Source organism: Scardinius erythrophthalmus (genome assembly GCF_964197995.2).
Source record: "Scardinius erythrophthalmus genome assembly, chromosome: 16".
In the NCBI taxonomy this organism is placed as follows: domain Eukaryota; kingdom Metazoa; phylum Chordata; class Actinopteri; order Cypriniformes; family Leuciscidae; genus Scardinius; species Scardinius erythrophthalmus.
In genome coordinates this window covers 19,350,605-19,362,645 of record NC_138236.1, presented here as the reverse complement: position 1 = coordinate 19,362,645, position 12,041 = coordinate 19,350,605, and the positions used below count along the sequence as shown (strand labels likewise).

The 12,041-nt window shown below is 35.5% G+C and overlaps 1 protein-coding gene across 1 annotated transcript; it reads right to left on the bottom strand.

The window, feature by feature from the left end:
* Positions 1–711: 711 nt before the first annotated feature.
* On the bottom strand, positions 712–7,754 carry LOC308704501 (uncharacterized protein; the record flags this gene model as incomplete). Its single annotated transcript, XM_081388871.1, has 16 exons — positions 712–1,039; positions 1,226–1,415; positions 1,709–1,882; positions 1,960–2,061; positions 2,166–2,283; positions 2,437–2,528; positions 2,619–2,736; positions 3,263–3,377; positions 3,698–3,933; positions 4,029–4,122; positions 4,899–5,077; positions 5,161–5,393; positions 5,526–5,630; positions 5,745–6,146; positions 7,542–7,622; positions 7,751–7,754. The coding sequence occupies 15 exons, from the start codon at positions 7,752–7,754 to the stop codon at positions 1,348–1,350; spliced, it is 2,121 nt and encodes a 706-aa protein (XP_081244997.1). The 3' UTR covers positions 712–1,039; positions 1,226–1,347.
* Positions 7,755–12,041: the final 4,287 nt, after the last annotated feature.

Below are 12,041 nucleotides of genomic sequence, written 5' to 3'. Positions count from 1 at the left end.
AATAATTCTGACTAAAATATACATTTTGCTTGGAAAATTAATATGCGATATTTTATAACACTAGAAATATCTTCTAATTATAATAATAATAATTTATCTTTAGGATGTTAGATAAGATGCAGTGAACAGAACAGAAGTACTTCAGTGAACAGAAGTAGCCTAATTCAGGGAAGATTTCTTTATAAAAAACTAAATATATAAAGATACAAAATATAGTTTTGGGTATAGGACCTATGCTACTTAATAAAAATGATGTATATTTATTTAGAATGCTGAGAATTACAGCTTTTAATGCAATAATTTTTTGGATAAAGCAAGAATCCCCAGTTTAATATATTATATAAAAATGTCCTTTTATACATATAATATATTCTTATATTATACATATAATATATTTTTTAATGTACTTTACATTATGAAGATAACATGAAATTAAGAGCAAATGTATACATTTTGAAAAGATATGTGCAACTCTAAAATCAAAGAATATTCCATAAAATAAAGGAATATATATTAGTCTACATTAACTAAATTTTTATATAACCCTCCCTCCCTTTTATTTCTAGGCTAGTTATTTGTTATTTTATTTATTTGCTTATTTTATATTGAATATTTGATATTCAAATAATATTACTTGAATAGCTTATGGATAATGTAGACCCTTCTGTTATTCAAATCTGCTGCAGTTAGAACAGACACAGTAGCCTGAATGACTTTTACTTATTTATTTGTTTTAATTATTTCTGAAAAATATTTAATTTCCAGACTAGAACTCAAAAGTCTGATTTTGGGAAGATGATGAATCCAATGCTTCCAATGTTTGTGCTAAAACTTTAAAACTCTTCTTCAGAAAGTTCTGGACTGCTGTTGTCCTCACTCTCCTCTTCAACATCTTCCTCCAGCGAGAAGGAAGGGTCTGTGTTGACACTGCCATAGGTGCTGGTGACTGCTGCAAGTTTCTGCTGGAGAATCTGCCGCTTGTGTAAGATACAGCAGTAGAGCCCCCTGTGTCCCTCTTCGGTCAGCTCTCTAGGCGGATCTTGAGGTAAAAAGTGAAAAGAAAGTTGACATTGATAATTAAGCAGCATTTCATAAAAACAAAACAAAAAATAACAGCTAAGTATTGTTATTTTTTGAAGCAATATTTACAGGAAACTATAACATCCTGGTTAGTGGCATCACCATATTTTTGCACATTAGATAAAAAAACATTTATCATACATACTATGGATCTTGATGTCCTCTTTAGTCTCCCGAAGAAGACTATAATACCGGAGTGAACATGGCTGTGAACGACTTTTGCAGATTATGTGAAGTAAATCTACGCATCCACAGTACAATCAGCATCTACGTCACGGCTCTCAGCCCGCCCTCTGTTCGTTGATTTGCCCGGCCGTCCGAAGGCCGCTGGAAAACTGAAAGATAAGCTGCTATCTCAGACTGACTACAGAAGCGAAATGAAATTGAGCGGAAGTAGGAAGTCTGACGTAGTCAGGCTAGGGATAAGTGTGTAGAGTTTTAAAAACTGTTCAACCAATGAAAAATGAACTAGAGTTTGGTCCACATGAACTGCTGCTGTGCAGACTGTAGTTAGAGTTTTGCACATGTGACTCCAGTTGTGCTCACTGTTTAGCAATAAAAAAAAAACTAACAATCAACTGGATTTTGTGAATTTAAAAAAAGCACAAAAATACAAGACATTAATTACCATCTCCTTGTGCTTCCCAAGGCAGAATAAAATCATCAGAGAGACTGCATGCTGCTTCGGTGTCAATTTTGTCCTCACAGCCAGGAATGGTGTTGTACAGCACTATCTTCTCTCTGAGTGTCTTTTTGAGCTCACCAAGTCTTCTCCGTTTGCGTTGCCTTGTTTGGTTACTGTCTGTAAGTAAAAAAAAAAAAAAAAAATTAACAAATTAAAATTACAACATGCAAGTTGAGTGATGTAGTATCAAATACCATTTTGTCGATACAGATCATGCTTCTTTCTTCGGATGGAAAAAATAATCTCATCGATTTCACTCTGGAGCTCTTCCTGCCTACTGTGAGTCCTGTGTCTCTCTTGAAAACCAGAAATAAGCAAAGTCGACCATTACAGAAAACAGTATCACTACAAAAATGTAGAAAAATATATATGGAAATGTATACACCAGCGTGTTACATACCAGTGGCTGCCCATTGCTTGACATCACACACCCACCGATCAGCATCCTCCAAAGAGATATGTAACTCCTGCTTGAGACTCTCAAGATTGGCTGCTTCCATTTCTGCTCTCTGTGTAGTCTATTTAAAAAGATAAAAAATTACAGAAAACATAGTTATCACTGCAAAATTAACCACAAATGCCCCCGAAAAAAATGCAGGGGAGAGCGCGATCACAGTCATAGTGTCTCCAGGGCCCAGAAAACACCTTAACATGCAGTCTAGGATTCTTACTTTGACAAATCTTTTCGCCAGTGTCTTGTGGAGACTCTCCACCTTCCTATTGTTCCATCCCATGGCAAGCACAGTTATCATATCTCCTCTGCCTATATATAAAAAAAAAAAAAAACAAGAACAAATCAATGGTACAATCTAGCATTGTGTCAAACACAAGGGTTAACCCTTTTTCAACCAACCTGACTTGGTCATGTACTTTGTAGTAAGAGCTGCCCTTGAAAGGAAGCTATTGACCTGTTCCACCTCTTCACCAACAGTATTTCCTGCACCCTCCTGGCTTCTACCGCCCCACCTAACCTGCTCCAAAGAATAAGATCAAGACCTTTATCATACAAATCTTATTAGTTTGTGTATCATCAATTGAATTTGGTGCCATGAGCAAATTTTGATATGTTCAATATGTGAAAATATAAAATGTTCTGAGGTAGGATAACTATGAAAGAAAAGCTTTCACAACTGCAATTGTGCAGTTAGAACTTTTGGAAGGGATCAGGAAGCATATCCTACAAACAACCCTGCTGTTAAACCAGAATGATCAGTACTGTTGTAAAAGTGTTGAAATTAATGATATTAATGTTAATTATATTTAAAAAGTCCATAAGCATTGTGTGTGTGGGTGTAATATATATACACCGATAGAGATATATCCATATCCACACACACACAGACACACACACACACACACTAAATAAGTGTTTTTAAACTTGTCCTTGAGGATACCCAGCACTAAACATTTTGTATATCTCACTTATGACAGTTTCTCACTTTTTTATGTTTCTAAAAAACTTAACATTAAAACGTAAACTTAGCTTGCACACAGTACCTCACATTTGCCAGTGTGAGCCTTGGCATGCATTACAGATAGAAAAGGCTTCATCGTGGTAAGGGGTTGGAGCTCAGAAAACTTTTCTGCCATCTTTTCTAAATAAGGCCAGTACCTGTAATGGAAAAATTTGCAAAACTGGTAATGAGACAAACCAGGATCTAAATGACTAGTACAATTCCTGTAACCAATCAAATAACACTATGACACATGTCAGTATGTAGTTATGTATTGTAATGTGTTGTATCAGTACTGATAAGGTAGTAGCCATATTCATTTTCTAATTCCATAAGATATATATATACATATATATACATATATATATATAATGTGTGATTTTTAGTTAGTCATGGTGTTATTCCCATGCATTACATATATTAATAAAGGTAAAACATCAGTACAAACTTCAGTTATCACTTGGCAATGGCTATCTACCTGCAAGCAATGTCCATACAAAAGAATGTTGCATTTGCAGCTTGTGCCAGCTCCTTCTGCAGGAACATTGGGTAGGCATATATTTCACCACGGTAGTGGTTCAAGCCTTGCAGCAAGATTCCATGTCTGCACACAGCTATTTCAAGGCCCTCTTCATCCACCTTGGCCCTGGACTTCTGTGCTACTTCTCTGCCTGCTGTAAATGTTGCCAGTCCGCAAACATCATGACCTGTCCTCTGAAAGTAGAAACAATATGTTACATGTAATCCCAGGACAAGAAAAAAATAAAATTAAACAAAAAGAAGGGTTATGGAGTTAAATAAATCCTTACACTTAACATTTGGCTTCTAATTTGGTCAACAAAGGCAGATACTTTGGCATCTTGTGCAATGAACAGTCCATCAAAAAGAGATGGTTCTTCTGTCCTGTTAAATAAGAGGAATTCATCGCCAAGTCAACACAATTACATAAAAATGATTAAACGTTGCATTCACCTAGATTAATATGACAATTAACCATAAACGTGCCAAACATTTTAGTCTGTATGAATTACATTTGATCTTGAACACTGTGTTTAGAGTATTTGTCCTGTGGAAATTAATACTGTAATTTGGCATTAACTTGTGTAAGAAATAAAAAACATACTGTTTAAAGTACAGAAATAAATAACGTTATTTTTGTTTGTGTCTTCAGGCAACAGAAGGGAGACAAAGTTCCTGAACAATTTACCAGGTTGCTTTCATAGAACTGTAATATCATAAGCTTGTTTAAAACAGTGCTATATCTTTCAAAACACTTTTTAAATTGTAAAAGCATTTACGTTTAAATGTGAAGCAATCACACATTTGACACATTTTGTTACTTTCCATGAATTTCAAATAAAAGTATAATTATATAATAATAATAATAATAATAAGCCAAAAATATTATGTTGAAGAAATGTTTAGATGTCACAAAATGATTGTTATTTTTTACAGCAATAAGGTGAAGTATAGTTTCTCTATAAATAACTATCAGTCCATCCAACCAATAGCTATACTTGCTTTTCCTTTGGTCATGGCATGGGGGGTCTAGAGCCCATCACATCTAGCACTGGGTGACAGGTGAGATGCAGCACGGACACAAAAAGACCACTGCACCACCCTATATCCAAAAAAAAAAAAAAATAAATAAATAAATAAATAAAATCCACTTCACTTACCCTTTGGACTTCTTGAACCGGTAATGTTTTCTATTACCGTCTGCAGATATAGCAAGCATGTCTGGTGTACATGCTGGGCATTTAAAGGGCTCCATCAGGCACAGATCTTCTTTCTTAAAATTGCAGAAGGCAAACTCTCGAAAGACTCTGTGGAAGGTATCACCGCAAATACTACCCGTCTGGAAAGGATGGCATTATTTTGGTTAATAAAAGATTTTAAAGTCTGGAAATCAAACACTTTGGAAATGAAAACAGCCCTTACCCGACCAGTGCAAAGACATCGATGTTCAAGCATTCTGAGAAATGCTTGTTGGGATAAAGCTGGGCTGGCTAATTTCATCTGCTCAAATGATGTGAACAGGTCAAACTTAAACAGCATTTGGCAGCTAGTGGTTGCTGGCCAGTATCTGTATTGAAGCAAGTCACTAATCCCAGGAGTCCATTTGGAAGAGCAAAGTGGACAGCTTATACAAGGCAGACACAGGTGGTATGGACCTTAAAACAAACATGTGTTTACTATTTGACCTGTATTAGTACAGCACAGGACAAAATAATATAGTAAGCCATTATTATGCTTGACTTCATCTGGTCGGATATAAAAAGGTAGAAGGAAGTGACAAAACATACCGTTGATAGTCACCAATACAGTCTGCTTTCCTGGGATAATTATGAAGTCTTGGTTTGGACCACAGGAACAGATTTGCATTGGTGGAGGAATTGGAAGCATACACACTGCAGTAAATCAAATTTCAGAAAGTAATATCAGTAATGCCTACACATTTAAGTAAAAAAAAAAATAAATAAAAGGAAACTGCAGAGGGCACCTACTACATTATATGAACATACCTTGTTCACTGAGTTGATATTGGCCCCTTTCATCAGCCACCACTACGGATGTTGGTGGAATAGGTTTTAAAAAACCATCAAACATTGCTTCCCTATCATGGAAAACATTTTTTCTGTGGATCTCGATGTCACATGATGAACAGAAAAACTGATTTCCTGAGGGAACACAGTCTAGGCATCGGACAACAGCATCAACAGTTTTGCATTGTTGACAGCAATGCTGGGTTACTGTCTCTGCAGCCAACATGCAATTCAAGATCTCTGGCATTGCAGCCCTGAATTTCTTTTCAGAGATGACCTGTCTTTTGGTCCATGCAGACATGGTGGGTGTCTCTTCTACTTCCACTGATGCAGAGACAGCGACAGAAGTTAACAGTTGTTTTAGCCTCTGAAGATTTTGATCTAAATTAATAAAAAATAAAATGATAATAAGGAAAAAGCCAGTTGCAATAATGCATTTTAATAAAGCAAATTAGCAATTTCTTATATGGTTTTAGGGCTGCAACTAACGATTATTTTGATAATCGATTAATCGGACGATTATTTTAACGATTAATCGGTTTATGTACTTATATTTTAGTTTTAGCCATTTTTTTCCCCAAGTAAATTATTAACAAAGGGTCTTTATCATTCAACATAGACTTTTTAGAGATTTTAACCATTTTGCATTGTCATATCCTCATCAAAAACATACTTGGAGTTGTGTTTTATTATGTGTTAGTAATCCTTTGTCGAACTCTTCTGCAATCAAAACACTGACCCATAGGTACTCTAGCAAATTTCACAAAGGAGATTTCAAATGTTTTCACCATGGCAGTCCTTAGGGCTCCTAAAGTAAAGTAGTTTAACATCCCGAACAAAGCTTATTAAGGAATCTTGCAGAACATATTTTCACGAAGAATAAGAATAAAGAATACAGTTGCAGTAAATTGCATTTTATTTTATTTTTTCCTGTAAACACACAGCTTATACCTGGGAAACAGCTTTATAGCTTATGCTGTGAAATCAATCAGAAAGTAGCTTTTTTTGGTAAATTTATGGTAAACTTTCGTTCCTACCAAAACATTAGTTCTGAGTAAAAATAATGAATTGCAGAGTTTAACCATCATAGAGTTAAAGTGTATCATTTGCTTGTGACAAGTCCTGTCAGTTTAACAGAGAGCCCCGGCCGCGCGCGCGCGCACTCACCCGAGCGCTGTCTTGCTCTCTCTCTCTCCCTCGCGCATATTAATCAAAATCAATTGATACGATGGTGTCGGAAAAAAAAAACCTCTCCAGTGATGAAATGTTTTCTTTGTTGACAATTCTTGTGCGATATCCTAAACTGCCGAATGCTGCTTCGTTCGATTAGTTTCATCTTCCGCTTTTTTCTTTTTCTTTCTCGAGCTGCCATCTCGCTGAATGCTGCAGAGACGCTGTGCGGGAAGCACGTGACATAAAACAAGGCCAGCTATTGGCTATTCGCTACTTCTCCTGCTGTACTGGCTGAGTAAAAACTCCGGTGGATCATTACTGCCACACTTTGGTCACCGCAGATTTAAAATATGCACGAAATGAGCCGCTTACGGCAAATAAAAGTTATTTAGCAACTAATCGATGACTAAATTAGTTGACAACTATTTTAATAATCGATTTTAATCGATTAAATCGATTAGTTGTTTCAGCTCTATATGGTTTTGTCACTTCATATGCATGATAGGAATGGGAATTACATACTTTAATAGTTGCCTATATGTGACATTTTAAATTTAAATAGAAAAGCTGAAATTATTTAGGCTTTCAATTCAATATGCTTACCAAGACTTGGTACCTCTTGCGGAATATCATTCATTTGCACCTCCTCAACCTCTGAGATCTCCCTAGTGCCAGCAGGTTTAACTGCAAACACACGTAATGATATAGAAAACATCACTGCTGACCAAAAGCTTAGACACTTGTGAACAACAGTATGCAGTGTATTTCACTGACCAGATCGACTCTTCTGAACACGATGTGGTAGGATGTACCCATGCTGGTCTCTCTTCCTCCAGGAAACATTGGAGACTTCAGTTCCCTTTTTTTTCCTTTTCTTTTTAGTCTGCAAGTAAAAACTAAATGATAAATTTTGGGGAAGCATTTGCAGAGGCGTTTTCTTTTAAATTTAGGTAAATAACATGATAGAGAAATAATGAAATATTTTACTTTTTGGGTTTCCAACTCATCAGCCATGGTTTTTGCTGCTTCCAGCCATTCATTAAATTGTTGTAATGACTCTGATGCCATTTGTAGATGTTTTTAAATAGAAATAATTGAAGGATAAAGTAAAAACATAAAAAAAAAAAAAAAAAAAAAACAGGAAAGCGAGAAATAGAGAGAGAGGAGGAAAAAGAAACTGGCTCTTAAAAGAACCGATTGTTTTGTTAAATATTTCAGTGATAAAGGATGGGTACAAAAGCCTGAAAACAAACAGATGAGATGATTAGACAAAAGAAACCAGGGCTCTGTAAGAGTGGGCACGGACTGGTCCTTGTCAACCTGTGCGTGCCTATAAATCTGAATGCACTAGTGCAGTGGTTCTCAAACCTGTCCTGGCGTACCCCCAACACTGCACGTTGTCTTTCTCTCCCTAATCAAACACACCTGACTCATCAGCTCATTAACCCATGTAATAATGAGCTGATGAGTCAGGTGAGTTTGATTAGGGAGAGAAAGCAAACGTGCAGTGTTGGGTGTGCCAGGACAGGTTTGAGAACCACTGCACTAGTGGGTATTATTAAATAAATTTTATTTTGCATGTGAAGTGGGGACACTTAATATTCACCAATATTATTGATCTGCCTGTATCACCATTATGAGAACTGAACTGGATAATGGCATCACTGTTTTCTCCAGAGCGGCTATATAAATAAACTAAATTAATATGTTTTTTTTTTTTTTTTGAAACAATCTGTATTATAAAAAGCAATATATAAATAAAGGTTACTTGACTTGTGGCTATAACCTAAAATAGGCAATAACAATGACTGTACAATGAACAATTGATTCCGTCAACCGATTTTGCCATTACTGCATTTTTTTAATTCTTTAAAATGTTATATACCAAGCTGAATTGATACCCTGAATTTAAATCATTTGGATAGCAGCTAGCTGTAAAACTGTTGTGACCTCATACTATTTATTTGTATAATGCTGAAACTACCTTTTTCTCTAAGAGAAAACATTTAACGTTACAGTTTTGGATACATTAGGCTGAAATTATTTGTCAATATGACAGAAATTGCAGATTATGCATGTGAAATAGCAACATGCTGCTAGCGATGAAGCTAACGTTAGCTAACTTAGTAGGTCGCAATGAAATAACGTAACGTTAACAGTTACTTTCTTAAAGAGTAAAATGGCTATCGCAACTGATTTGTAACCCAGACGTCAAAATACACTCATTTAGTTCCACATAAATTACAAAAAACACATACAACTACTTATAAATATATATTAAAAAAACAACAGCATACTTAAAATTCACACCTTACCTGGGACTGTCAGGAAAAAACCTGGCCACGCCTTCTTCTTCTTCTTCTTCTTCTTCTTCTTCTTCTTCTTCTTCTTCTTCTTCTTCTTCTTCTTCTTCTTCTTCTTCTTCTTCTTCTTCTTCTTCTTCTTCCTCCTTTTGGTTCATTGATTTTTTATTTTTTTATTCAGCGCCACACGAATGTGGTCAAATGATGATATGTTAAAAACTTTAGCTGAACTGAAAAAAAAATCAATATAAAAATGCTGAAAATGTTTTAAAATCACTACATATGTCACGGTTTTATCATCTGTGGTGTTTTTTTTAAATCATCGTTTTTTTTTACTTTGTTGTTACAAAAGGTTTATCTTAAGTTATTAAAAAAAATAAAAGGATAATAGTTTAATTATTTTGATGTGGTCCTTTACTTTCCAATACGGTTTTTTGAAGAAGAAAAGCACATCAAATACATAAAATTATATAGCCTAAATAAATTTAGGCCTACACATCTCAGTTTTCTGTATAAACCTCAAGTAAATGCAAAAATAAAACAAATACTATTTTGATTGGTAATGACGGTCAAACGCCATTTCATTACACACGACACCGTCATTATTAAAAGGAGCGCTAGAGGGCGGTTAACTTTAAAACGTAAGTATAGGTCGTAATAAGCTGCTTGCACATACGACCTTGATGGTCGTTTTTTGTAGGAGGACAGTCTCAAAAAAAAAGTGAACATACTGATATCAAGAGAAACTATAGGGAATATAGTTCTAAAATTTATTGGGAATAAATTTTAGATTTTTCTGGTTAGAATTGCTTTTTAAAATTCACAGAATACACACACACACAAATGTTTCCAACAATATATGATATAATGAACACCTGGTTTGTTGTGCCTTGTAAGCATAGGCTATGCACAGTGCTGCATAACATAATAATAACAATAACCTATAGCAGCATATAAATCTTCCAAAAGATTTCAGTAACAACTACGCTAGAGAAAAATATATTGATTATCATATGTTACTTCAAATGTTTCCATTCTTATGATGATATGAAATGAGATAATAGTAAAAACATGAAGCCTTTGTACATTCAAAACCAGAGCTCGCTCCAAAATATGAAACATTATGGTTACCATATTATACATATCTTCGTTTGAGCAGATATCCACAAACACAGTAACAGTAAACACGGGTCTAAATATTATAATATTCACCATATATCTAGCAACAGTTCAACTGCAATGTGAAGTTTATGCAACAATAACATGAATAATTAATATATAATATATAATAATTAATAATAATTAAGAATTTCTTACCTTACATCTTTCTTGTCTTCAAATCGCGTTCTTCTTCTTCTGAGGTAAATCCAATGTAAGCTCACGGCACGTCTTTCAAACTCGACGAAAAGCAGAGACTTGTGAAGTTTGTTGGTGCTTTGTTTTTGAGGTAATGAGCGTGTTCGCGTTCCATGTGGAGATTTGCATGTGAATCTCTTTTGCGCGCATGGGCGTGGTCAAATTAAAAATAATGAGCAAGCGCATGAGAAGCTGAACATCTTGTTGGTTTTATACAAATTACTTAAACAGAGAATATTTGTTTTCAGTTTGAATCCGATCATTTAAAAGTACACACTTGAATGTTTATAAAGGTATATGGCTCATAAATGTGTGACAAGTATTCGCTGAGTTTTGTTTCAGTTTATAGACGTGCTCAAGAAAAAAAAGTTCACCGCGACAGAAAGGCAGAAAGCACACCCTGTTTATTTTCTTTATTTTACAAAAGCACAATGTTTTGATTCGATTGTAAGTGGACACATACAAAAGTAGAAATATCACAGATTCTTTTTTCATATTTCTTTTTTCTGTATGACCATAAATGACGGAGAAATTTAAGTTTATTGTGCTACTATGTGAAGAAAATCCAGCAAAACGCGCCGGCGAGTTTGTCGACCCCAGAGGGTTAACCATGTGGGGGTTAAAGTGAGTTTTTTAAGGTTAAATAAATTTGTACATACAGTACCTTACATACATCAGTAGGCCTGTATTGAATTATTATTTATTTTAATCTTGCAAATAGATGCTCATTTTGATCATTATTTCATTGTCTTATTCTCCCATAATTTCATGTATATTTTATGAATATTTTTCCACATCTCCGTTGCTGCACATTCAGGGCTTTGTGTGTGTGTATGTGTGTGTGTGTGTGTGCGCGCAAGATTCAATGAGATTCAAATTTGCCGCCATAGCTTTTCCGCTGTTTAGTCCCACCCATAACGGTTAGCTGATCTTGTCGAGTAAGTTTGGATCTGTATCAAGGGCAATCGGGAGATCTGAATACGCTTGTGAAATGGATTGTGAGATCAACAGTGGTTCAAAGCAATCGTATTCGTCAAGAGCCATGAGCTGGAGCTCTGTGAGCAGGAGCCCTGTTGTCAGTCAGTCCCAGTTATCAGTTGGATTCTTCGGAAATAGCGCCCCCTTTTCAGTGAGCCTGGTTCGTCACAGCGGAGTGAGCGGACATCATGCCAACCGATCACCGGCTGAGAGTCTCATCATGAACCAGTGGGGGTTTCTTTAAGAATGCAAGGGAAGCTCGGCTTCCCCTATAATGTCAATAAATGAATGGTCAAATATGTACAATTGTGTTAACATTTTATTGACTAAAGATGCGTTAGAACAAGTTCATCTCAAAGACGAGTTCGTTCAGAATCAGCTACACATAGCAGGTCGGCTGACTCGATTTCCTTCTCATACATTGCCGTAGCGTCACAGTGCATTTCCCTGTTGAAGCCTAGCATCC